Source organism: Macaca nemestrina, chromosome 4, assembly GCF_043159975.1.
Source record: "Macaca nemestrina isolate mMacNem1 chromosome 4, mMacNem.hap1, whole genome shotgun sequence".
NCBI lineage: Eukaryota > Metazoa > Chordata > Mammalia > Primates > Cercopithecidae > Macaca > Macaca nemestrina.
The window spans coordinates 15,464,903-15,492,079 of NC_092128.1; the positions used below are offsets into that span (position 1 = coordinate 15,464,903).

The 27,177-nt window shown below is 45.3% G+C and overlaps 2 protein-coding genes across 7 annotated transcripts; both read right to left on the bottom strand.

Moving 5' to 3' along the window:
• Window positions 1-360: 360 nt before the first annotated feature.
• LOC105471186 (caspase 2) lies at window positions 361-21,111 on the bottom strand. Of its 5 annotated transcripts, XM_071094320.1 has the most exons (12): window positions 19,430-19,516; window positions 18,746-18,839; window positions 16,246-16,396; window positions 15,465-15,632; window positions 15,235-15,316; window positions 13,625-13,719; window positions 13,171-13,347; window positions 7,534-7,662; window positions 7,290-7,380; window positions 3,650-3,799; window positions 2,787-2,896; window positions 361-2,629 (listed from the first exon to the last, which is right to left on the bottom strand). In XM_071094320.1, the coding sequence occupies exons 3-12, from the start codon at window positions 16,375-16,377 to the stop codon at window positions 2,498-2,500; spliced, it is 1,266 nt and encodes a 421-aa protein (XP_070950421.1). In that variant the 5' UTR covers window positions 16,378-16,396; window positions 18,746-18,839; window positions 19,430-19,516; the 3' UTR covers window positions 361-2,497. The 5 variants fall into 5 exon arrangements, with proteins under 5 accessions (XP_070950421.1, XP_070950420.1, XP_070950419.1 ...); XM_071094319.1 differs by lacking the exons at window positions 18,746-18,839; window positions 19,430-19,516 and adding an exon at window positions 20,948-21,111; XM_071094318.1 differs by lacking the exon at window positions 18,746-18,839 and having other exon boundaries at window positions 19,430-19,579.
• Window positions 19,909-22,566, bottom strand: LOC105471185 (transmembrane protein 139). 2 transcript variants are annotated; one of them, XM_011723547.3, is made up of 3 exons: window positions 22,478-22,566; window positions 21,724-21,985; window positions 19,909-21,495 (listed from the first exon to the last, which is right to left on the bottom strand). In XM_011723547.3, the coding sequence occupies exons 2-3, from the start codon at window positions 21,966-21,968 to the stop codon at window positions 21,093-21,095; spliced, it is 648 nt and encodes a 215-aa protein (XP_011721849.2). In that variant the 5' UTR covers window positions 21,969-21,985; window positions 22,478-22,566; the 3' UTR covers window positions 19,909-21,092. The 2 variants fall into 2 exon arrangements, with proteins under 2 accessions (XP_011721849.2, XP_011721845.2); XM_011723543.3 differs by lacking the exon at window positions 22,478-22,566 and having other exon boundaries at window positions 21,724-22,090.
• Between the last annotated feature and the right edge of the window lie 4,611 nt (window positions 22,567-27,177).

Genomic DNA, 27,177 nt, shown 5'->3' on the forward strand with positions numbered 1-27,177 from the left:
ACCTTAAATGCAACCAGGTAAGAAATGGAATTTTACTACCTTCACTCTCCCATCCTTCTATTCCAGCCCAATCTGTTATGGCAGCCTACATCTCATAGTCTAAGTAACCAAGAACGAGCACTGGTTGCTAATGACTTCCATTTCATCTATGAGAAATCCCAGGACTAGGCCAACTGAGATGGACCCACACTTGCCTATATTTACAGGACCATGGCAGCAAAATAAGAAGGGGTTTTCAGGTCTGGGTATGCCTTGTGAGGTGGTGAGGAAGGCTGCACTGTAAGGGGCTAAGGAAACAAAATCTGTGGACTTCAGAGGACTGAGTATCTACAGAAACAGATATTGAGCACACAACAGTAATAAATATGAGCATTTATTTGGCACCTGATGGCAATACAAAATCCTGGCAGTGGGAGTGGAAAGGTTATCTCACTCAAATACTTCCATCCTATGTCGACCCAAAGGCAGGACTTGGCAGCAAGGCTTCCAACCACCCAGCTCACAGAACAAATATTTATTGAGCACCTTGACTACTACAGGCCTAGCATTTTGCTAGGGACCATGGGAGATGTGAAGGAAGTTATCTCACACATGAAATGTCTTCAAGGAGCTAAAAATGCCAGCAGATAAAAGCAAAACACATGGAAAAACAAAGTACACATAATAATCTGTGTATATTGTCAAAAGGAACATTTTATCAAAAGGTAGGATTGCAGCTAAGGTTGGCTTGCCTTCTTCCCTCTTTTATTCAACAAACATTTACTGAAGACCCACTATGTGCCAAGCACTTGGTACGTGATGATGAATAAAACAAACAAGGTTTCTGCCCTCATTTACAGCCTGGTAGGGGAGACAGAAATGAACAACTAGAAGTAGCATACATATAAACTGCAATAAGTGCAATGAGGGGAATAGACAAGATGTGGTGACAGATGCAGGAGTAGACTGCTCAGGGACTGAAGGGCCCGGGAACGGTCAAGACTTGAGGAATAAGGACACCACCTGAGTCAAGAGTGGTGGGGGTGGAGAGATGAGAAGGCCAAGGAAGAGGGCAGGAAAGAGCACAAAATTAGAAGCTGAGGAGACCACTCGGGCTGGAGCTTAGCAAGAAATCACCATTTAATGAGGTTCAAGGGGAAGGCAAGAACCAGTTCTCATAAACGAAGGTGAGAAGTTTAAATTTTAAGTGAGGTGTAATAGAAAGCAGAAGGGTTCTAAGCAGGGGGGTGACATAATCAGATTTATATTTAAACAACCAAAACCTGGCCAGGCGTGGTGGCTCACACCTGTAGTCCTAGCTATTTGAGAGGCTGAGGCGGGAGGATGGCTTGAGGCCAGGAGTTCGAAACCAGTCTGAGAAACATAGTGAGAACTTGCCTTAAAAACCAAAAAACACCAAATAACAAAAAAAAAAAAAAAAAAAAAAAAAAAAAAAAAAAAAAATTAAAAACCAAAACTACTGTTATGTGGAGAATAGACTGGAAGAAGAAAGATTTTTTGTTTTTTTTTTTAAAAGGTCTTAAAGAACAGGGAAGTTTCAGATAAGCAGGGATAAAGGTTTCTAGATTGAAAAATGACACGTATAGCACTGAAATAAAGGCCACATAATATCAAAGTAGAGTTTAATACCGAAGCAGAGTGCAGGAAGAGAGAGAGAGAGAGAGAGACAGAGAGAGAGAGAGAGTTATAGAGTCTAGGGAAACACACCTGGCCTTCTCTGATGCTCCCCACGAGGCTCATTTTAGTAACAAAGCTCAGAGAAACAACCAACGAAAGATCTTTGAGACTTCCATGGGCAAAGATCAATAAGGTACAGATGCAAAGCAATGTCGGCTGACAGGCTGTGGAGCCTTGAGCCCAAACGAGGCAAGAGTGTCCTTCCACTGGGGGGCCCTGCAGTACTGAAGGGAACGCACAGGCCGCTTCTGCACACTGCAGCAAGGTGTGTCTCTAGTCACATTGCAGCAAAGTGTGTCTCTAGTCATGTTTGCCTCTTCAGAGCCAAAAGATAATGTCTACATTAAATGTGGACACCTTCCAAACTCTCACTCTAGGACAAAAAGGGTGGGGGATATGAATGAAATAAAAGATAGGAGATGATCTCTCAGACATCTTAACTAATGTAATAAAAGCAATTACTAAAGTGCCATCTACAAAAGCTGGAACTGAACACAAATATGGGGAAGTTATATGCCCTCTCCCCATAATGACACTGTGTTTACAACTTCACTTGTCAGGCTCTTCAACTGCAGCTGAAACATTCCTGGCAATAGGTCCGATCAAGGCTGGCTCTACAGGCAGAGGGCTTCACAGAAGAGGAGCTGGCCTGGAGTCCCACACTCAAAGGCAGAGATGATGGGCACTGGAAACAAGTCTGGGAGATTCCCACATCCCTGAGGGGGCAGAACAGAAACTGTGCATCCTGAAGATCCAAGGCTCTATCACACCTCCTGTGGTCCAGTGGCTTACACCTGGCGTGGATGATGGGGAGGTGGCATCATGTGGGAGGGTGTCCTGGGAACAGGTAGAGGTGGCGGCACAGAGTGCTGCAGTATTCAGACATCTCCTTGCACCGGTGGAACTCTGTGCCAGGGGCATAGCCTTCCCGATCCTTGATAAGTGCATTCACCTGGAGGGGCAGAACCAACAGGCCCAAGTCTGAGAATCTCGGGCTTCATGAGAGCAGCACGACGGGAAGGGGAGACGGACTATGAAAGAGCATTCAAGGGAGAAGGAAAGTAGAGCACTGTGGAGACGCACAGGGGTCACGGAGCCCGCCGGCTCACCTTAACCAGCATGTCGGCCACGTGCATATCACAAGCCCGCTCAGAGAACACTTGAGCGAGGGCCTCGATGTACCAGGAACCTCGTTTGGTGTTCCGCATGGCGGCAGTCCCTGCAACCAAAAGGGCATTAATCACGGTGTGAATGCCATCACACAGCTGGACTTCCCAAACTAGACTCGGCCATGGCATCTGCACCCTCCCGAGTCAGAGAACCCAGCATGAAGAATCCAAGTCTAGGAGGGTACACTCTTTTGAATTATTGGCATACTTTGGAGATACTGTAGGTCTGTTTCCAGACCAGCTCAAGAAAGTGAATATGGCAATAAAACAAGTCATACAAGTTTTCAGGTCTCCCAGTGTGTATGGAAGTTACGGTCACTATCCTACAGTCTATTAAGTGTGCAACAATATTATGTCTAAAAAATGCATGTGCTGTAATTAAAACATACTTTATTGCTGAAAAATGCTAACAGAGGCATGCCAATAGAAAAATGGTGCTGATTTTAGACGCTTGAAGGAGGACTGCCACAAACCTTCAATTTGTAAAAAGCAGCTGAGCATCCCAAATCCAAAAATCTGAAATGCTTCAAAATCTGAAACTTTCCAAGTGCCAACATGATGCTCAAAGAAGGTGCTCACTGGAGCATTTTAAATTTAGAATATTTGGATATGGGACACTCAACTAGTAAGTATAATGCAAATATTCCAAAATCCAAAAAACCAAAAAAATCCAAAATCTGGGACCAAAAAAATTCTGGTCCCAACATTTCAGATAAGGCATACTCAACCTGTATCTGCAAAGCATAATAAAGCAAAGTGCAATAAAATGAGGTATGACTCGACTCTTTTGGAACTCAAAGTACCTTTGAGGCAGGCATAGCCGCATATCATGTCTGAGCGCGTGGGCAGTCTCATCTTTGGCAGCTTTTCTTTACCGGCATCACTCTCCTCGCACCCAGGGGATCCTGCGTGGTTCTTCCCATCTTGTTGGTCAACCCCGCGATCAGTCTCATCTGTAACAAAGGCAGACAGAGTGGACAAAGATGTTACTTCTTCTGTCTCTCTTGGGCCTGTCACAGGCAAGCCCACATTTCCTACAACCTTGAAGGGGAAGAGCCATTTCCAGCTGTTGCCTCCAACCTATGGCTGATAAACTAAAAATAAATAAACAAATAAATAAATAAATAATAAAAATTACTCTCCCAGCATGCATCTGTTACTCAGGGGATGCCTCATACACACCAGGCACCACGCTCAAGCACATGCATATCTGTGTGGTTGGAGCAGTTCCCGTTCTGTGTAAGACAGGGAAAATGCCAAATCAAATACTCCTTGTAAATGGAACTGAAAATCATCTAAGTCCACAACACACTTGTTTGATTAACAGTATGCCTGGGAGTCACAGTGCTTTTTATTACAATACATAATAAAATATTGATATATTTAATTACATAAACAAGAAAAAACAAGGTAATAAATAACAAATACAGTTACCATAAGTATGCTACATAAAAATCACAACCTCAAACTACCTACCAAAAAAATAATAAAACTAAGTATGATCAGTTGTTTCCAAGGTGGTTTTGATATCTTTGAAGCACTATTTGTTAATTTCATAAGATAAATTACAGCAAGCATCCAAGATTTAAGAAAAAAAATTTTTATTTTATTTCTTAAAATAACTTTTTAAATCTTTTTTTTTTTTTTTTAATAGAGATGGGGTCTTGCGACGTTGACCAGACTTGCCTTGAACTCCTGGCCTCAAGTGATCCTTCTGCCTTGGCCTCCCAAAGTGTTGGGATTACAGGCATGAGCCACCACACCTGGCCTTATGAAAATTTTAAGAGGGAAAAACTTAAAATGGGGAGAATTTGACTACGTTCTCCCAGAAAATTTAAAAAGATCATCCATATTCAACTTCAGCAGTACTTTCTCAACATACCCTGAGCAGATCCTTGCTCTTGATACAGGCCTTATGTATCCCAAGACAGACTCTTATTTTTGATGATGTTGTTTCATTTTGGGTGTGGGCAGGGGTGCTGTCAGTAGGAAAGACAGATAGGGAGGACTCTCAGGTCAACACATAAAAAGTAAGAGTATGCTCTATTACAGTACTTCCTGATCCACGCAACATGAAGGAGCTTAAGAAAGATGGGAAGCTTTAAGAATTGGGGTGGAAAAGGACCAAAGCACAGACTTAATAAAAATTGTCAAGCAACTGCCATGTGTTGGGCACTGTCTTACTTTAAGGCCTAGGGATAAAGTGAAGAGAAAATTCCTGCCATCATAGAGCTTACACTCTAGTTTAGAAGCTGACTGGGGCAGGGGGGTGGAGCTTTTTATAGACATTAATTATATTAACCAAATACAGCAGGAAGACAGGTGAACTCAAATTTTCAAAGGAACAATTGGCTACTGGTCATTCCTTGAAGGATTTAATTTCAGAAAAGTTAGAGAGACAGAGTCAAAAATTCAGATTACTCCAAGAAAGAGCAATTACTCCTTATCCAGATCCAATAGGGTATTAAATCCCTGGATATAGGAGGAGAAAATGACCATTTAACTGTCATTTTGTTAGTAAAGACGCCTAAAGGAAACAGGCTAAGCTAAAGAGAAAGGAGAATTCCTCTCTCACCTTTATATCACAGATCCACCAATCAATAAATGCCATTGGTTCTTTTGTCACTATATTCTCATATTTGTTTTTTACGTAATACCTACAGTTTTTCAGGCAGATTAATTTTCATCCATTCATTCGACATTTATAAGTGCTACCATGCGTCAGGCAGGGCCCTGGGCCTGGGGATAGAGCAGGGAATGAAAAGTGAAGTTTGTGCCCCATAACCTCTTTCCTTAGTGCAGCCCCCTCCACAGCAGCCTTCCTGGAAAAAAAATTCATCACATTATTTCTTACTTAAGCTCCCAACTGTTCCTTACTTTTACCGGCTGACGTCCAAAATCTCAGTTATGACTAAAGGTTTGAAATGAGGTGAACCTACTTTGTTATGACCAGCCACATCTCACATACTCACACAGATGCTGTTTTAAAATCAGATCCGAGCACTGGTTTGGGAGGAGGGGAGGCACAACATGCCCTTTGAATCTCAGTGTGCTTATCATGTTGTATTGTTTCCTTCCCATGACAGACTCTAGATACTACTCTACAACTATGTAAATCAAATTACTCCAGGTACAAATGAAGCCGTATCCTATCCACAAAATCTCTTTAAACTACCCTCACTTAAAATGATCTACTCTTACTGCATACTCCTTTCTAAGTACAGTTTGTACCTTGCTAATTTCACCCTTGCTTACATGAGGCCTGTGAACTAATCTTAAGCTACTTCATGTATATTTACTTTATTTTCCTGAGTAACTGGTCTGCTCCTTAGAGAGACCACATTTCCTTCTGCTTTTGGGGCAGTAACTGCTGTAGTCTGAGTCATGATGCAGGATCTCAACAGACTATATTCTGAGGTAATATCAGATCAGGATGACAATAGTATTAGCTATTTACATTTGGCCACACGAGAGATTAAAACAGTAATTATTTGAATGTTTGGACAAAGCGACCTTTGAAGCAAACTATAAGCCCTTTATGGCACTGATCGTGTTTTAAGAGTTACAGCTGGCATATTTTGTGGATGTGCTGTGAGCCAGGTACCGAGCTATGTAAGCCCTTAAATGCATAATCTCATTTAACCATCACAAGCACCTTATGAAGTAGGTACAAGGACTATTTTCATTTTATATTGAGCAAACTGAGATGGAGGGATGCCATTTAACTTAACTTCACATAACTAGTAAATGGTGAAGTCAGAATTTGACTCCAAAGTTAGGGCTCGTAATTACTATTATTTTCCTCCAGGATGAGAAGCATGCCTATGTGTCTTTTAATCCTCGTCCTGCAGTCCTGGCTCTTAAAGGAGTAAAACAAACTGCATGAGAAAAGAGGGGCAGCAGCCGCTCATGGAAAAGGAAGAGTCAAAGGCCAACACGGATTCTGTTCTGCTATCCTGCATGACCCATGAATGGTAAGAAGAAAGGAGGCAAGAGCGAAGTGTAGGTAAAAGTGAAGTATATGGAACAAGTGAAAAGGAGAAAGAGTGAAAGAAAGGAGATAAAATAAGAAGGACGGGGAAAAGACAGATCAGAAATCCATAACTGGAATGAGTAACCAAAAAAAGGGCACCGGCGTTAATAAAGCAGAGAAAAGTAAGAGTTCTCAGAAAGGAAAGCAAAGACACTGATAAAAGAGTCCTGAGAACAGGATATGGTGGTGCACGGAGAGCTGACCAGCCTGAGAGCCATGGGCTGCCCAAGTCCCAGCACACCCCATGCATTGGGAGACACTTACAGAGCAAGAGAGGCGGTGGCAGCAGTGAACAGAAGGAGGTGCCCAAGGGATCCAATAGCACCTGAGAGGAGCAAACAGGAAAGTAAGAGCTGGTGGGAGGCCGCCCAGGAGCCACCACCCAGGTGCTGGTCTGCCAGGGCACTCACCTCCACGGCAGGCCTGGATGAAGAACATTTTCGGTTTGTTCTGTAGGCTTGGGCAGTTGGCGTTGTCAAAGAGTCGAAAAACCTCTTGTAGCTGCCAGAAAGAAACAAGGAAGAAGGGAGGTTAAGCATTGGGTGGGGCCTCCTGAAGTCCTATACATGCAACAGTCGCCATCACGGGACAGACGGCAGGCAGGAGGTGAAGCAGCCTGGTTTCAACAGCTGGCTTCCACTATGGTATCCGCACCTGGAGCAGTTTCCCATCCACACCATAGATGGCGCCCTCCACACCATGCGAGAGGAGTGCTACGATGCAGGAGTCCGTAACTCGGTGTGCAGGTAACCGCGCAAAATTCTGGAGTTTCTCTTGCATTTCCTAAAAGAAAGGAGTGTTTAGTGTTGTGCACTAGAGTCAGCACCAATATAAGCATCACACTTTGGTTTCTTTTTGAAACCCTAAGCTATTAGAAGATAAAATGCTTTCTGTATATTCCTGTGGTCAACGATAAAAGAAGAGACCTTTGGAGAGACTGAAGAAAGCTATGGACTCACCAGAAAAACGCATGTGAGTTCAGACACAATATTCTGAATACAGATTCAGACGTACTGAGACAGGCAAAGAGCTCCTGGATTAAAACAAGTTACTAAAGAAGCTAATCATGAGTTGGTCAACTCTGATTAATGCCCTGTTCATAACCAGATCCTTCATTAGAGCAAGTGCCCTTGTATATAAACGGCATAAGCGTGACTCAAAGTGTAGCTATGAATATGTAAATATGCATATTCAGCTACAATAAACTGTTCTGTGACAGCATCATGATAGTAGAGAATAGCAATACTTGTAATGTTGTCTTCTGTCTAAGATTCTAAGTATTCGAAAGACAGTGATGATGTCTGTATAAAACGCTTTGTTTCAGCAAGAGCGCGCTATAAAGGAGGATTCTATACAGGGCAGTAATTACATACACAGGCCCTAGGGTCAGATTGATCTAGGTTTGAACCTTGGCTTCATGAGTCGGAACAACTTACTCAGACCCTTGAGACTCCAATTTTCACTTTATAAAAAAAAATTATGAGGACATTTTCTCTTAAGTTTGTGAAGATTAAAATGAGATATTATGACAAAGGACTTGGCCTGGGCAACCTAGCAAGACTCCATTAAAAAAAAAAATTAGCCAGGCATGGTGGTGCATGCTTGTAGTCCCAGCTACCCTAAAGGCTATGGTGGAGGGATCACGTGAGCCTAGGAAGTCGAGGCTGCGGTGAGCCGTGATTGCACCACTGCACTGTAGCTTGGGTGACAGAGAGACACCCTGTCTCAAAAAAAACAACCACCAAAAAAACCCAAAAACCAATCGCTGTGTCTGGGACACATTGCAAAAAATCTGCTGTTATTACAATGTACACGTCTAATAAAGAGTATTTTTCTCAAAGAAATCTATTACCGGTCAATATTGTAGTTCAACTTAAGAACTCTCTGTTCCTGTTTGTTTGTTTATTTATTTATTTATTTATTTATTTATTTATTTTGAGACGGAGTCTCGCTCTGTCGCCCAGGCTGGAGTGCAGTGGCCGGATCTCAGCTCACTGCAAGCTCCGCCTCCCGGGTTCACGCCATTCTCCTGCCTCAGCCTCCCCAGTAGCTGGGACTACAGGCGCCCGCCACCTCGCCCGGCTAGTTTTTTGTATTTTTTTAGTAGAGACGGGGTTTCACCGTGTTAGCCAGGATGGTCTCGATCTCCCGACCTCGTGATCCGCCCGTCTTGGCCTCCCAAAGTGCTGGGATTACAGGCTTGAGCCACCGCGCCCGGCCGTATTTATTTTTTTAAAAGACAGGATATCGCTATGTTGCCCGGGCTTGAGCATACTGGCTATTCACAGGTGCAAGATCACTACTGATCAGTACAGCAGTTTTCACCTGCTCCATTTCTGACCTGGGCTGGTACACCCCTCCTTGGGCAAGCCGGTGGTCCCCCACTCCCAGGAGGTCACCATATTGATGATGAACTTAGTTTGGACACCTGATCAGCATAGCACACTACAGCCTAGAACTCCTGGGCTCAAGGAATCTTCCTGCCTAAGCCTCTAGAGTAGCTGGGACCATAGGAATGTGCCACCATGCCTGGAGAATCTTGTTTATCTTGCACTAAGTTGTATACATGAAGACCATTACCTTAAGCATCTGGTCCATCCGTCAGAAAGTTATATTGTGTACCTAAAGAGCATAATAATTGGGCACACATTTTTAAACCTATGCCTAAACCTATGCCTCCCTCTATAATTCACGATGTCTAGGTCTTCTATCTGAGATGGGGCAGAGAGAAAACAAGTTCATTTTATTATAAACTTGAATAAAATTGTAATGAAAATAAATTATCTGGGTGGAAGAATTAAAACACATATATTTAATCACACACACTGCCAAAATAAAAAGCACACTTGTATAACACACTGCAGTAGCTCTCAAAGTGTGGCCCCTAAAGCAGCAAGAGCAGCATCACCCAGGAACTTGTAAAAAACGTGAAATTGGGCTGGGCGCGGTGGCTCACGCCTGTAATCCCAACACTTTGAGGAGGCCGAGGCAGGCGGATCACAAGGTCAGGAGTTCGAGACCAGCCTGGCCAATATGGTGAAACCCTGTCTCTACTAAAAATACAAAAATTAGCCGGGGGTGGTGGCGGACGCCTGTAGTCCCAGCTACTCAGGAGGCTGAGGCAGGAGAATCGCTTGAACCCGGGAGGCGGAGGTTGTAGTGAGCCGCCGAGATCGGGCCATTGAACTCCAGCTTGGGAGACAGAGCGAGACTCCATCTCAAAAAAAAAAAAAAAAAAAAAAAGTGAAATCTTAGGCCCCAGCAAAATGTGTTTTAACAAGTCCTCCGGGAGGCTCTGATATGTTAAAGTTTGAGAGCTACTAATTTATCTGTTCGGAATACTTCTGTTTGTAGATAATTGAGATGCAATTATATAAAATATTTGAAAGTCTGCAATATAACTAGAAATAGATTGGTGTTGAAAAGTACGTGTATTTTCTAAGTAGAAGCCAACAATAATGATAGAAATCTTAAGGTAATGACAGATAATCAAAAAAATTCTTCCAAGAAAATATAATTTCAAGAGAATACATAACTGTGAATGTTCCTCTGGAGCTGACGCTAATAGAATTTTAACATTGAATAGTTAAAGAAGTTAATTTTGCTCAAAGAAGAAAACAAAAATTATACACCTGCGCACTGAATCACGACCATTTTGCATTTAGTGAGATTAGGTCAGTAAATAGAAAACAACGTCCAAAAACAGAATACACGCACTTTGTAACCAAACTTAGTAAGACTCAACCATTCAATAAATGGGGATTAGACATTTGGAGGAATTTTTCCACAAGTAGAATAGCTTAAAATAGGATCTGCAGATTTGTTTTTGATAAAATTACAGTACTTCTATAAATAGCAGGGTTCTTAACTCCTAAGTGTATTTTTAGCTAGGGGTTGGGGGACATGTGAAGAGAGTAACTTGTGAACCCTCTGAAATTATATGCTAAATTCTACGGGCAGCTGCATTTTCCAGGGATGACCTATAGCTTGTCCCTACATTTTCAAAGCGGTCTGTGACCCAAATGCAAGCTAAAAAAAAAAAAAAAACAATACATGTGGTAAAAGAAAATTTCCACTTTGAAGAGCACCTCGTTTCCTAACATAGGGTCAATCATAATTCTAGAACTAGTAACTTCATGAAGTAGATGCAATCAAAAGTTGGTAACAGAGAAAAGTGAAAAAATTAGGGCAGGGAGAATGCCCATGCTCATGCAGCACTGTCGGGGAAGAGGAGTCTCTAAGACTAATTCTACTATTTCCTGTTTTTAAATGGAATTCCTCTCTCAAGTAAAAAAGATTTGATAAGGAAAAGAAAAGAGGATCTTATTTTTTTTGGTTCTGTTTCTTTGCTTGCCAAACAGCTATATGATAAATGAGTTGAGTCTCTAGCGAGATCCCACCAGGAAGAGAGTATTCTGTGCAGATGCCCAGTGCACCAAATTATGACACCCACTGCAACTACCTGGTTTATAACACACACATTTCTTGTCCACATACTGTTCTCCCTGCCTAGGGTGGCTTCACCACTCCTCTCTGCTTTAGTAACTTCTATCCTTCAAGGCCAGCTTAAGTCCTGCCTCCTCCATTTATCCTTCTGATCATATCTACCTAGGCATTTCTTCTTAGCTATGACAGAAGATACTTTCTCTAATCTTGTTTAGTCCTTAGGAATATAAGAGGACACATTTCCTTTTCTGCTGATGTCAAAACTCCCTCATCTGATCTTTAAACAAATCTGTGGCAGCTCACATAGTCCCCCATCATAAGGTGCTCGAAGTTCAACTCTACTCAATTCCAGTTATAGAGCAATTTGACCAAAGAATTAGAATCCAATAGGTCACTGAATATGCATCAGGCTTAGCATAAACGGAAATGGTATTTAGAAAGTGGGCTCATCAACTCACCAAATCTACTGACAGTCTCTGAAAAAACAGCAGTATATAGCTGACTTAGTGGCTCAGTATTACACCTTTAACTATTAGACATCTAGGATCCTTTATCAGCTGCATACAAATTGAAAAACCAAGACATAATAGATTTCTAGTAAAATAAATGGCTAGACCAAAACCTCTAAGAAAACACACATAGCGCACATTTTGTTAAGTGACCTTCTGTAGGAATTACGGATGGTATCTGCCCTTTGTCTCTTTATGCCCAGCAGACTTCTCAGGAAAGCATATAAACTACCTGAATACTTGAGGACTGAAGCAGCTGTTCCTGCCGTGGCTTTAAAGCAAGGGTGGATTTAACTACATTGCATGTGCTACAATGGGGAAACTGGTAAAAACAGCATGTAAAGGACAACACTCAAGTACCTGTGGATGAAACCAGCCTAGCCAAAAACATAGTAAATACATAATTATTCTCACAGGAGGGCAGCTGAGAAAGAGAAATGAAGACTACAGACAATGCTGAATGGAAAACAAAGATCCTCTATCCCAACAGATCAAAATGAATCTCCTAGAAATTTTAATTTCACCACTGACAACCTCAAAGCAAGTTTAAGAAAGTTCTATTATTCTGGAATAAAAATAAAGAGTGAATATGAATCTACAAATAGGCCATTATTGATTGCAAAATAGAAACCCTAAAGGTCACAAAGTCAGTTGTGCAGTACAGTAACTGAGGTTAATGAGGAACAGCCCATAATGAAAATGCTCACAATTTCTAGCAATCTGGTCCAAAAACAATCCACCCTATGATATGACTTGTGGTTACATAACTATGAAGAATACTTCCCAGCCAGGCGTAGTGGCTCACACCTATAATCCCAGCACTTTGGGAGGCAGATGGGGGCGGATCACCTGAGGTCAGAAGTTCCAGACCAGCCTGGCCAACATGGCAAAACCCTGTCTCTACTAAAAATACAACAATTAGCCGGGCATGGTGGTGCGCGCCTGCAGTTCCAGCTACACAGGAAGCTGAGGCAGGAGAATCGCTTGAACCTGGGAGGTAGAGGTTGCAGTGAGCTGAGATCATGCCATTGCACTCCAGCCTGGGTGACAGAGCTAGACTCTGTCTTTAAAAAAAAAAAAAAGTGAGAACCCAACTGTGGACTATTATTACTTTATGAAACCACAACCTGAGATGTCAACACTAAAATGGCTGGCTGGCCCTAATTCTTTCTACTAGATTGCAAGGTGAGAGGCAGAACAGAGTGAATAAAAATGTAAGTAGAGTAGACCAACTTTTAAGACATATCCCAGCAGGCACAAGAGCAAAAGATGTCCCTGGTCCCAAAGTGTTGTGCAGTCCTCTAATTTACACATCAGTTTTTCCTGCCTCGGGTACCTGTGCAGTCTGGTCACGCAGAACATGGACGTCATAGCCCAAAAGCTTGAAGAGGGTGACTAGAGTACTGTGGTCCACATCCCCTCCAGAGCGAAATTCCAGTTCTTTCTCTCCAGTGAAATGCACATTGCTCAACACCAGTGCTAGGCCACGAGGCCGAGACTGCAACCTATAAGCCTGGGGAGGAGAGGCCAGTTAGAGGATGAGCATCTCGATGACACAAGATTCCCTGGCTAGATTAGATTAGACATTTCAAGAAAACAAAAACATCGTAGTTTTCTTCCTAACCCCCAGCAGGTAAAAATAGACAAATGCTCACATAAGGCATTTAGCCAGTAACAACTTTCTGACTAATAAGGCAGAAAGGAAATGTACATGCAAACTAAGTTCAGGTTCCCTGGAAGGGTGTCTAATTTCCCAACTCTCTTCCTCTTGTCATTATGCAAAAACTCACCAGCTGGAAGTGTGTCTGATAAAATTCAGGAGTGCAAGGCTTCACCTGAAGGCAGACAGGACCATCTTTATTGTCTAGGGAGTGTTCCACAGTATCTGTGGTATAGACAGAAAACCAAAAAACTAGTATTTAACTTAACCATCAATCTTAATATGTCATTGTAACTTCAGACATCTCTTGGAACCAGGTTTTGATATATAATGGTCTCACTCACTCCCCAAACCTGTAGGCTTCATGAGGGCAGAGACTCTTAGTTTTAGCTCACTAAAGGATTCTCTGCACATAACTTGCATGTAGCAGATGCTCAACTGGCTGAATGACTAAATGGGCTAGCTGGTAAAGTCTTGCTCCAATCACTAGGCTGCTCCATCAGCAGGCTGGTGGCCCCAAATATAGTCTTTTCTCTTTCAGCTTTATAAAGCCCAATTGAGCATGAACTTCCTGCCTATATACATGCTACTCAAAGGGCCAGTTATCATAAAAACTGTTATCTGGGGTGGAAAGGAAATGGGACCACCTATTTATAATACCCTGCCTAGGCGGTGACTCATGCCTGTAATCCCAACACTTTGGGAGGCCGAGGCAGGCAGATCACGAGGTCAGGAAACGGTGAAACCCCGTCTCTACTAAAAATACAAAAAATTAGCTGGGCATGGTGGCGTGCACCTGTAATCCCAGCTACTCAGGAGGCTGAGGCAGGAGAATCGCTTGAACCCAGGAGGCAGAGTTTGCAGTGAGCCGAGATCGCGTCATTGAACTCCAGCCTGGGCGACAGAGCAAGACTCCATCATAAGAGGGGGAAAAAAAAAAAACAAAAAACAAAAAAACAAAAACAACCTCTTGCCTAAACTGTCCTACTAGCCCTTAACAAATTCACTGACAACTGTTCCCAGTATAAAGTATGTCTCAGCTGGGCGTGGTGGCTTATGCCTATAATCCCAGCACTTTGGGAGGCCAAGGCAGGAGGATCACTTGAGGCCAGGACTTTGACACCAGCCTGGGTAACAAAGTGAGACTCCTTCTCTACAAAAAATTTAAAAAGGAACTAGGTGTGGCGGCATGCACCTGTAATCCCAGGTACTTGGGAGGTTGAGGCAGGAGGAGCCCTTCAACCCAGGAGTTCGAGGCTGCAGTGAGCTATGATGGTGCCACTGCATTCCAGCCTGGGTGACAGAACAAGACCCCATTTCTTTAAAAAAAAAAAAAAAAAAAAAAGGCTCATGTTAGGGCAAAGCCAGATACCAGACAAGAAAGAAGTCAAACTGGGATGTGGGACACCCCCCTCCTTTTTTTTTTCTGAGACTGACTCTCACTCTGTTGCCAAGGCTGGAGTGTGGCGGCATTGTGTTGGCTCACTGCAACCTCCACCTCCTGGGTTCAAGCAATTCTCCTGCCTCAGCCTCCCGAGTAGCCGGGATTACAGGCACCCACCACCATGCCCACCTAGTTTTTATATTTTTAGTAGAGACGGGGTTCCACCATGTTGGCCAGGCTGGTCTTGAACTCCTGACCTCAGGTGATCCACCTGCCTCGGTTTCCCAAAGTGCTGGGATTACAGGCGTGAGCCACCGCGCCTGGCCTGGGACCCCTTTTAGTCCATCAATTCTCACCTGTCGACAGGCGGACCTTCTTGTGAAGTGGACAGGACTCACACACCGGGAAAGGGAGACTCAAGTCGTGGTCACAGCTCAACTGTAAGAAATCAAAACTCATGATGACAGACCTTAGGGAGGTGGTCCGCTCCAAATACAACAAAATCTAGTCTCCCTCACTCTGACTTACAAATTGCTTTCCAGTCAAACTTTCCTTCCCAACACCCCATATGACTAAAGCTTCATACCGGTGGGAGTACATGCTGAAGCCCGGAAAGGGTGGTGAGCAACATATCCTCCAGGTGGCCTTGCTTGGTCTCCCTCAGTGCTTCACAGAAGGCATCAAAAGCTTGGGGACCCCTCTTAGGCAGCAAGTTGAGGAGTTCCACGTTCTGGCTGAAACTGCCCACTTTGGCCTAAGACACAAGAATAAAACATGGAATCATATTTACTTCTCTACCTATAATTCTATTTCTCCACATGAGCTTCCTAGTAGTGTCCTCATTCCTCTCAATAATTCTTTTTACAGGAAAAGATATGTTTAGGTGAAGTCTTTCCTGTTATTCTTGAATTTATATCATTTCTGTCAAATGCTCTATGGTAGAAGGGCATTTCCATTTCTTTAGAAACGTACAACATCCAGCTGGGTGTGGTGGCTCACACCTGTAATCCCAGCACTTTGGGAAGCTGAAGCAGGTGGATCATGAGGTCAGGAGATTGACACCATCCTGGCTAACACAGTGAAACCCCATCTCTACTAAAAATACAAAAAATTAGCCAGGTGTGGTGGCACCCGCCTGTAGTCCCAGCTACTTGGGATGCTGAGGCCGGAGAATCATGTGAACCTGGGAGGCAGAGGCTGCAGTGAGCCAAGATCGCGCCATTGCACTCCAGCCTGGGTGACAGAGCGAGACTCCGTCTCAAAAAAAAAAAAAAAAAGGATAAAGATACGACATCCTTTTAATATTTTGTCATGCTCTGTTCCCACCCCTATGATCAATTTATCTTCTCTCTTTTGCCTCCAGATACCTGGATGAGCTCTCTCATTTCCAAGGTGATGATGTCCTTCTCCAGAAGATGTTCTAACAGTTCACTCAACAACAGCTGTTTGGCTAGCACCACTCGGTTCTTTTTTAGAGTTTCCTGATGGTGAGGATGCATGCCACACACTCCCAATATCCTACAGATAAAAGGTAGAGGGAAAGGCTGTCAAGTACACAATTTGGCACAGAAGAGTGGAGTGGAAGAGGCATGAATAGAAAGAACGAAAAAGAATAAGACTTCTAATAACGAAGATTATGCATATTTATTGAATCTGGTTAAATCAAAGACGTACTAAGCAGTAACGCATTGATCATAAGAAAATAATGTCTAATTCCTTATAGTTTATGTTCAGCTGAGATCATCTGAGATGAATGGTCTGACTAGGGGAGGGAAATGTCTATCTTAAGCAAAATAATACCCCCAAGCATACATATTTATGAGAAGAAATACTTCTCTGATAGACCAATTTTAGTTAAGAGAACTATTTCAGAAATCATCTCACATTATTTAAGCTGGTGAAAGTGATGGAAGTTTATAATGATCTTGGATGAGGGCTAAAACAACGCTATGACAAAAACTCAAGCCAATGGCTTTAACAGAAAATAAATGAGGCTGACACTAACTCTCTTTCACTAATGATATAAACATATAATTACATGTTTTTTTAAAACTTTAAGTTCCAGTGACAAAATGGCACTAGAAATTATCAGAATCCCGTTAAGATGTGGATAAGCAGGAAGTATGACAGAAAGTCACAGTGGGTAGGTACTTATCTATTTACTTTAAAACAGACAGAGTCTCACTATGCCACCCAGGCTGGAGTGCAGCGGCTCTTCACAGGTATGACCGCATTACAGGGCAGCACAGGAGTTTTGACTTGCCCAGCTTTTGACCTGGGCTGGTTCACCCTTCTTTAGGCAACCTGGTGGACCCTGGCTCCCAGGACATCACCACACTGATGCTGAACTTAGTGTGGACACGTGACTGGCACAGCACTCTACAGCCCAGAACTCCTGGACTCAAGTGATCCTCCTGCTTCAGCCTCCCAAGTAGTTGGGACTACAGGCATGTGCTGTCACCTCCAGCTAATTTTGCCACGGGCTTGCAAAGAGATCAGCTTCTGCTTATAAACTAAAATAATCCTATTGCCAATATATGTCATCTACATGCCTACTTTACATAAATCCAGAGTTCTCTAGCCTGCCAAGTCACATTTTCCAAATATGTGACAACAGGAAGGGCGGCACCTGATAGCAGTGAAGATATAGTAACTTCAGTTTATAACTTCAAAACCTACTCTAAAATGCATCCTGATTTCTAAGGTGTTAAAACAGGAAGGGAGGCCGGGCACGGTGGCTCATGCCTGTAATCCCAGTACTTTGGGAGGCTGAGGTGGATAGATCACCAGAGGTCAGGAGTTTGAGACCAGCCTGGCCAACATGGTGAAACCCTGTCTCTACTAAAGATACAAAAAATTAGCTGAGTGTAGTGGTGCATGCCTGTAGTCCTAGCTACTGGGGAGGCTGAGGCAGGAGAATCGCTTGAACCTGGGAGATGGAGGTTGCAGTGAGCTGAGATTATTCCACTGCACTCCAGCCTGGATGACAGAGCAAAGACTATATCTAAAAAAAAAAAAAAAAAAAGGGGAGGGGAAAAATGTGTATCTTACAATCAGTGAAATACCACACATCTGTGGAATGGATGCACTTGGCTTGGAGATGTTATTGGGTGAGAGATTTATAGTTAGAAGAGGGAAGAGCAGGATCCTGGAGGAACTGAGAGACCTAAGATAGCAGGTGGGATCCTAAAGCAGACAAAGTGGGTTGGAAGCAGTCAATGAATCTGAGGTTTGGAAAAGTGAGTCTGAAACTCCATTTTTCCTTATTTTTACTGTCATATTTCCATTACCCCAGACTTTCAGTAAAAACCGGCTATAAGAAAAAAAGCTATACAAATAAAAAAATCCATTTAAGAATGAATCACTTTCGAATACATCAAAGCAGTAATAACGATCACATATAACACTGCAGCTGGGATACCAACTAATGGTGCAGCAGATTTCTTCCATGAGTTTACCAGTAGTATTCGCTCCTTAAATTGTTCTCTTCCTCTTTTTCCATGACAGCACCTGGGAGTCTTCTCTCTGCCTACCCAATTCCTGTTTTCTTTAGAGGGCCTTTGGCCTCCCCTTAATGTTGATGTTCCATTAGGGACGCCCCTTCAAAGATCCTTTCCCTAGACAATCTCACCCATACTTGCAACTTACTGACTTACAGTTCTTAACTCTCTCGAGTTCCAGACTTGAATTTTCAATCAACTCTTTAGTTTTAATCTGAAGCATCAACCACTCTGCACACCCGCTCCTTCCTCTACTCCATAGTATGAGAGTCTTAAACGTGAACATTACAAAAGTTTCCAATCATTTAGAATTTCAGGACACAACTGGAAGGGGAGGAGGGGTGAAGGGCACCACGGGAGTTCCTACGTCTTAATTCTGTGTCCTTCTGCAGGTTCCCTTTGCGAAGACCTTAATCTTCAGTCTCGAGCGGGAGGCATTACAATGTTCTCCTGGGTGATGCCTGCCATGAAATGGAAAGACCGGGGCAGAGGCATGGACACTTGGAGCCACAGGAACCCCCCTGTTCTGCCAAAAGTACTCAATTTCCAAACCCTGTACTGACTTCTTCAAAAATCTGGTGATTGTATGCAAAGCCATGCAGATCACGATACAGTCGATACAAATCAAATGCACATCAGGCAGAGCACCGAGGTCTGCAGAAGGTCTCGGCGGTTTTTAAGGGGGCAGAGTACAGTCTTTTTATAGTCTCCCTCATAAGGGAGCCAGAGGAAAGGATGAAGAATCTTCAAGAGAAGCCAAGAGTGGGCAGGACTGCAAGGAGCTCCCCTTATTTAGAACACTCGTGGGTTGAACAAAGGGAGGCTAGGGCAGTCTTCTTCCACGAGGGACAAGGCCAAGAGGTCCGCCCGCGGGCCCCTGCGCAGTCAGGCTCGGAACTGCTTGGCGGGGCCTCCCACCCTTGGCAGGAAGCGCGGACAAGGCTGCTTTCCGGGGCTCCGAGGGGAGGGGGCTGCAGGGCCGCACGCCTGGGGCCCACGTTCCCCTTCCCTGGACCCTCCCTTAGTAGCCCTAAGACTGTTCCTTACTTACCTGCGTCCCCTGTCAGCGGCCATCAGCTCCTTGTGCTTGAAGGTAGACCAAGACCCTGCGCTCGGCGCCGCCATTTCCCGCTTTTCCCGGGCTCTGCACTGTGCACCGCCCACAGCCCAAACAAACCGGGGGCCGTAGCCTCGCCCACATCCCTCCCCCACACGCGGACACACATTGCGCCTGCGCCTGCGCCCTGCCGCGCCCCCACGCCAGGCCACCGCGTCCTCCCGCCCGGTGCGTGCGCAGGCGCAGAGCTCTAGCGGCGGCCGCGCGGGCCAATGGGGTGAAGTGGGGAGCTCGGCGGAAAGACAAAGGGAGGAGAAGGAGCGGGGCGGGGCAAAGGGCGGGGAAAGAGCGAGTGCGGGCGGGTGTGCTCCGTTCGGCCTGGGAATCCGATTGGTTATCGGTTCCCGCGGAAATCACCCCGGTACCTCTCCCGCCCCCTGGCCGGCCTATGGCGATAACTTCACGGAGACTTGTGTGGCTGGAGTTTTGCTTTATTGAAGTTGAACGGTTGGGGCCAGGCTGCGGAGGAGACTGAGAGCGCGACAAGGTGCTGGACAGATACCCGCGCGGGGAAGGAAGGCTGGCTTAGGAGGGGGCGTCAGCTATGGTTTAGCAGCTTCCTGCGACCGAAACCTACATCACAGCCGCAGCACACAATTCCAGGAAACCTGGTGCTCAATATTGGGATCTCAGGAATCCGGACCGGCGGCTGGGGTGAAAGTCTAGCGGTCAGAGCGCAGGAGTGAGGAAGAAGCTATTAGAGACGCTGCGCAAGTGGCCCCGGGGCTTCATATGGATGATTCAAGAGGGAATCTCCTGGCCAGAAAGCTCACATGTTTCACTCTTTCTGGCCTTCATACCCACCCTCCACCTAGGGCCACTGATTCCACTGTTTTCAAATACATTGGGGACCCTGCACTGGGGACTGCTCTCTAGCACCTGGGCAGGAGAGGCACAGACACTGCTACCCATGCGGAGCAAGGATCACCAGAGCGTTGACTGAGTTTGCTCGTCCAGGAGGCTGGGGACATGCGTGCCCATGCTCAGCCCACCCCCTCTGTAGACACAATTGGTCCCCCATTCTGTTTATAGGAAGTCTTCCACCCTGCACCAGCAGCTGTCCCTAGACAGGGATTGGGAGACATGCACGTGGCTTGGCTTCCTATTATCTTGTGTTGAAAACACAATAGGCTTTGGGATGAGGAGTTAATGTTATTTACTATCAGTGTACCCTCGTGCACGTTATCAAACTCCTCTGACTCTTGGAATCCTCATTTTTCAATAATAACTCACAAAGCTGGCAAGCCTAAGGGATCTAACAGCTCGAACAGCACCTGGAACAGAAGCAATAGCCGTCACTCAGAGGTTACGTCTTCCTTCTCCACCTTCTCTGGATCACCTCCCTACCTCATCCTCAATTTAACGCTGGAAATATTGGATATGGGGTAGGTCACCAAATGTTGCCAGAAGACTCAAATTATGCCACCCACATCTCAACTGGGAAGGGCTTACCGTGGCCTGACTTTCCTCAGGGTCCAAGTCCCCATTTATGATATTCAGCCAGAAACACTGTTTCTGACACATAGTAGGCACTGGAAAATGTTGGTCAAATGAACGAGGTCTGGTGTGGAGAGAAGAGAAATCTTGGGAGAGTCGTTTAAGGGGGTGCCCAGTTGTCTTCACAAAAAACACTATCATCATCAGGTTGACCAAAGCAGACATCATAGGCAGGGGGTGGAGTCAGGGGCTCTAATCTGGGGAGTGCCCCCAAGCTCTGCAGATCAGGAGCAGTGGACACAGCCCGTGGTCCCCGAAGCCGAAGGCTGATTGGAGCTCTTTCAGGGCTTCCTTCCTGGGCCATAGTCTCTGAGGCCATTCGCCTCTGTTCCAGTCCGGCTCTCCTGGACCCCTCTGGATGGCTAGGTTGTTCATCCTCAGGTGCTGGGAGTATCACAGCAGTGCTGTAGGGGGGTGGTTGGTCCAACTCTTGGGGGCGGCTCTGGGATTCCAGTCCCACCACGGCCTCTTCATAGGCTGGCACTTCAAAGGCTTCATTGTCCCTGAGGGAAGAGAAATAAGGCCATTGGTGGCTTCCATGAAAGAAGCCCTTTTTCCCTTTTTTTTGTCTGCTACGGGCAAAAGATCCTGTGTTGGCCTCTGACCCCTCCTCCCGCTGATGCCAGTGACAGAGGAAACCAGAGACTCTATGCCTCAGAGACTACAGGGAGAGAGGGAGGGAGGATGGGCCCAAGGTGTATTCCTCTTCTGATGCCCACCCCTTAACTCACCGTGCATTGCCTGAGGGCCCTGGGCTCTCAGTCTGCATTGATTGGAGCTGGGACCGAAGCCCGCATTCCAGAAACCGGACCAGGAGATAGGCAAACAAGAAGAAGCCACCCAATGTGAGAAAGAAATAAGCAACAGGGGTGATGTCCGTCTTTATGCCCAGCAAAGCCAGCCCCAGTAGGAAGGAGGCGCAGCACAGGAGGAGAAGCGGCTTCTCCAGTCTCCCCAATAAGTACATTGGCACCATGGCCCCTCCCCAGGCTCCTGCAAAAAGACACATAGCTATTGTGTCTACACTAGCAATTGGTGTCATGGCTGTGTCAGATACCAAAGTAACCATATGATATTTCCTTGTTTGGTTTCTAGGTTCTTCAATCTCAAATCAAATAATCTGTGGAGTCCCCTCCAGCTCTGAAATTCTCTCTAGGTCTTGGCGTGTGTGGAATAGCCAGGAAACCAGCCCAGGAGCCTTGACTCTCAGCCATTCTGTAAGTTGACTGTGTCATGGCTCTGTCTTCTTTCCTTTATCCTTCCCTGTAGTCTCCCTTCCAGCTCTGTCCCTCACCACCATCCAGGATCCGGTCCTGGGCACGCCTTGCCTGGGACTTCAGTGCACACTGGCATCTCTGGAATTCAGGTGATGGGGCAGGCCCTGCCCTTCCTCTGTTATTGCTCCTGGATCTCCACCCCCAACCTCCCCAGCCAGAGGCCCTCAATCCAGCCCTGTTAGAGAAGAGGGGAGGGACCCCCACTTACCCTGTCTGACTCTGTCTTTTCCTTTCCTCCGGTGTCAGCCCATGCTCCAGGTGGAGGGAGAAAGTGCACACAGGCGCACCACAGCCACAGGGACACGACTGCTTGAGAAACAATTGTACAGGCAAAGGCCCAGCACAGTGGCCAGAGGCCCTGATAACTCCTGTCCTCTTCTAGATAGACCCCACATCTGCCAGGGCCTTCCTCTACCCTCTGCTGATCCTAACTCGTTAAACTCAGTTTGCAAGTTTCCTGCCAGGAATTAGCCCAGTGGCTGGGAGGCGGTGGGCAGGGGAACCCTTTTTCCTTGTAACAGCAACAACCCGAGGCAGCCCATAGCCCCAAAACAGCCTGTCAGAAGTTGCCAGCGCTCTGTGTAGCAAGGAATTGCAGATTCCCTCCTCACACCTTGGTCCCAATCCCATGACCCTCCCGACCCTCACACTCACACCTGTCTCAGGAGTTCGTCGCTCACCTGTCTCCACAGACTGCAGAAAGTAGATGGGGTGGGGGTGGGGGGAAGGGCCGGAGCGGGTAGGTGGAGCCCACTGGCCCCACCCTCTTTTTCTTTTCCAATCCCTCTGTTCTGGCCCAGTCAGTCTCCGCCCCTTTTCTCCCTAAGGCTGACTTCCAACTGCTGCACCTTGATTTGTTCTGGTTTTTACTCTCTCCACCCACCCCTACTGAGCCCTAATGAGAGTGCACCCCTTACTCCCAATGATCTTTGTACTTAGGACCAGAGTTAGCATTAACCTTTCCCTCTCAGCGCATGTTGTATGTTAATTACAGCCCTGGGCAGTTTGCCTTCTATTTGATAATTTACCTTGTGCCTCTCTCCCAAGTGACTGGAAGCAGAGACCTCGGCTTCTTTAATCTCTGTAGATCAGCACACAGTGCATTGCACACAGGAAGCAATGCTGTGGGCATGGAATGGTGTGTCCTGCTTCCATTGCCCAAGTGCTATTTTTGTGGATTCCCCATTTTCTGCAGACCTGTGAGAAGTGTTTGTGTGTATACTTCTTGACCCAGTTAACTCCTGAGTCTTCAAGATCCTCCTCCGAGGTGATGCCGCTTTGGAGCCTGCTCCAGTGTATCCACACTGTTCCTTCCTAAATCTGTTCCACCATTTACCTGGTTATGTAGCATTTTTCTGTTTACTGATTTTCCTTCCACTGTGAGTTTCTCAAGGTGCGTGATTAGTTTTAATCATCTCTGAATCCTGGAACTAACATGGTCCTGACACGTGGTGGGGCACTGACTAGAAGGCTCCCCTCTCACCAGGCCTCACCACACCTGTGAAGATCCAGGAGCCATTCTTTTCAGTTGTGGGTCAGGCAGTTAAGTCTGAGTACGGGAGGTGCTTGGAGGTAGAGGGTGGGTAGAATCATACTTTGTTCTTGAGCCAGAGGGTGAACAAGACTGGGCCCCGTTCCTTCAGAGGGTGACCAGCAGACAGAGCGAGGGGAGCTGCAGACCATGGGCACAAATCCAATCTAGGCTTCCCAGGGACAGCTGGGGTGGGGGAGCATAGCAGAGAGGGGGTGTGTGTGTATATATGTGTGTGTGAGAGAGAGAGAGACAGTATGAGAATAAGGATAACTGTGTCTGTAGTGGTTGGTATATATATGTGGGCACTGGTGGGATATTGAAGATTCTCTGTCCCATAGCCCCAGATCGATAGCAGAGAGAGGAAGGAGACATAACAGGAAGGCTGTGGGAGTCTAAATGAGGTGTGCCTCTATGTAAAGTAGGCACGGAAGTGAGAGGGAGCTGATTGTTGTTCTGTTTCAGCCAATTTCCTCACTGTTCTGCTCATAAGGGGAAAGTACGGCTGGAATCAGGACTTCAGTCTACAGTTAACATATGAATAGAAGGAAATTGGCCAAGGGTCATTGGTGTGTGTGATAGGAAAGGGGAGTTTGTTAAGGAGTGAGTTGTGGGGATGGGAAGGTGTAGGCTAAGTCGCACGGGGCCAAAGGGTATGGGCCTGAGGTGTAAGGGGAGAGTCTGGGAGAGTCTGGACCTTTGTAGCTTAAGTCTCTTGGTTGCCTGAAGGAGAGTGCAATAGATAAGAACTGGACCCCAACTGGAGAGGCTAGACTGCTGACTGGCTGTGCCGTTCATACAGTCTCAATTCCAGTAATGTAAAATCAAGTTTTTAAAAATTGCATTTGTTAAAAAATAAACATGACAATATTTAAAAGCTAAAGAAAAATAATCATCTACTGTTGTGGGAAGTCAGGGACCCTGAATGGAGGGATCGGCTGAAGCCGCGGCAGAAGAACATAAATTGTGAAGATTTCATGGACATTTATTAGTTCCTCAAATTAACACTTTTATAATTCTTATACCTGTCTTTACTGCAATCTCTGAACATAAATTGTGAAGATTTCATGGACACTTATCACTTCCTCAATCAATACTCTTGTGATTTCCTATGCCTGTCTTTAATCTCTTAATCCCGTCATCTTCTTTGTAAGCTGAGGAGGATGAATGTTGCCTCAGGACCCTGTGATGATTGTGTCAACTGCACAAATTGTTTGTAGAGCATGTGTGTTTGAACAATATGAAATCTGGGCATCTTGAAAAAAGAACAGGATAACAGCGATGTTCAGGGAACAAAGGAGGTAACTTTGAACTGGCTGCCAGTGAGCTGGACAGAACAGAGCCATATTTCTCCTCTTTCAAAAGCAAATAGGAGAAATATCACTGAATTCTTTTTCTCAGCAAGGAACATCCCTGAGAAAGAGAATGGGCCCCTGAGGGCAGGCCTATGAACGGCCCCCTTGGAAGCGTGCTGTCTTTCATGGTCGAAGCCGAAGGGATGAGATAAGCCCCGGTCTCCTGTAGCACTCCCAGGCTTATTAGGACAAGGAAATTCCCACCTAATAAATTTTGGTCAGACAGGTTGTCTGCTCTCAAACCCTGTTTTCTGATAAGATGTTATCAATGACAATGCGTGCCCGAAACTTCATTAGCAATTTTAATTTCACCCCATCTGGTGGTCCTGTGATCTCGCCCTGCCTTCATTTGCTTTGTGATATTTTATTACCTTGTGAAGCATGTGATCTCTGAACCACACCCTATTCATGCACTCCCTCCCCTTTTGAAAATTGCTAATAAAAACTTGCTGGTTTTATGACTCGGAGAACATCACGAATCCTGCTGACATGTGATATCTCCCCCAGACACCCAGCTTTAAATTTCTCTCTTGTGCTCTTTCCCTTTATTTCTCAAACCAGCTGAGACACTTAGGAAATAGAAAAGAACCCACATAACCATCGGGAGCGGGTTCTCCCGATAGTCTACCATCTCATTATCCTAACACAGCCATTTAAAATGTTTATATAGTTCTTCCAGACTGTTCACATGCAAACCAGAATATACTAACCACTTTGTATCTTTAAAAAGTTTTATACTTTATATTGTTTATATTTCACCTTGATAAAGACTTTATTGTAGTAATTTCAAACAGCCATGTAATATTTTATTCAATCAATATGCCATAATTTGATTAATATGCCCTCATGATACATTGCTCAATAACCTGAGCCTATTTCACTCTATATTTTTGGCCATTAAAAATAATGCAGGTTTCCGGGCACGGTGGTTCATGCCCGTAATCCCAGTACTTTGGGAGGCCGAGGCGGATGATCACGAGGTCAGGAGTTCAAGACCAGCCTGGCCAACATGGTGAAACCCCGTCTCTACTAAAAATACAAAAATTAGCTGGGCATGGAGGTGCATGCCTGTAATCCCAGCTACTCGGGAGGCTGAGGCAGGAGAATTGCTTGAGCCGGGACCCGGGAGATGGAGGTTGTGGTGAGCCGAGGTCACGCCATTGCACTCCAGCCTGGGCAACAAGAGTGAAACTATGTCTCAAAATAATAATAATAATAATAATGCAGACTGGGCACCATGGCTCATGCCTGTAATCCCAACACTTTGGGAGGCCAAGGTGGGTGGATTGCTTGAGCACAGGAGTTTGAGACCAGCCTGGGCAACATGACGAAACCATGCCCCTCCAAAAAAAAAATACAAAAATTAGCTGTGGGTGTGGTGGCATGCGCCTATAGTTCCAGCTACTCAGGAGACTGAAGTGGGAGGACTGCTTGAGCCCTGGAGGTTGAGGCTGCAGTGAGCTGTGATCATGCCAAAAAAATACAAAAATCAGCTGGGGGTGGTGGTGCACACCTATAGTTCCAGTTACACAGGAGGCTGAGGTGGGTGGATTGCTTGAGTTATGGAGGTCGAGGCTTCAGTGAGCTGTGATCATGCCACTGCATTCCAGCCTGTCTGCATTCCAGACCCTGTCTCGAAAATTAGTATAATAATAATAATGTAATGCAAGAAAGTAGATTAGAAGTTGCTAGGGGTGGGGAGACAGAGGGAGAAATGGAGAGTAACTGCAAATTAGTTTCATATTGGGGTGGTGAAAATTTCTAAAATTACATAATGGTGATGCTTGCACAAGTCTGAATGATTCTTAAAAAAAAAAAAAACCCACTGCATTGTACACTTTAAAAGGATGAATTGGCCGGGCGTGGTAGCTCACGCCTGTAATCCCAGCACTTTGGGAGGCCGAGGCGGGCAGATCACAAGGTCAGGAGTTTGAGACTAGCGTGGTGAAACCCCATCTCTACTAAAAATACAAAAATTAGCCAGGCGTGGTGGCAGGTGCCTGTAGTCCCAGTTACTCGGGA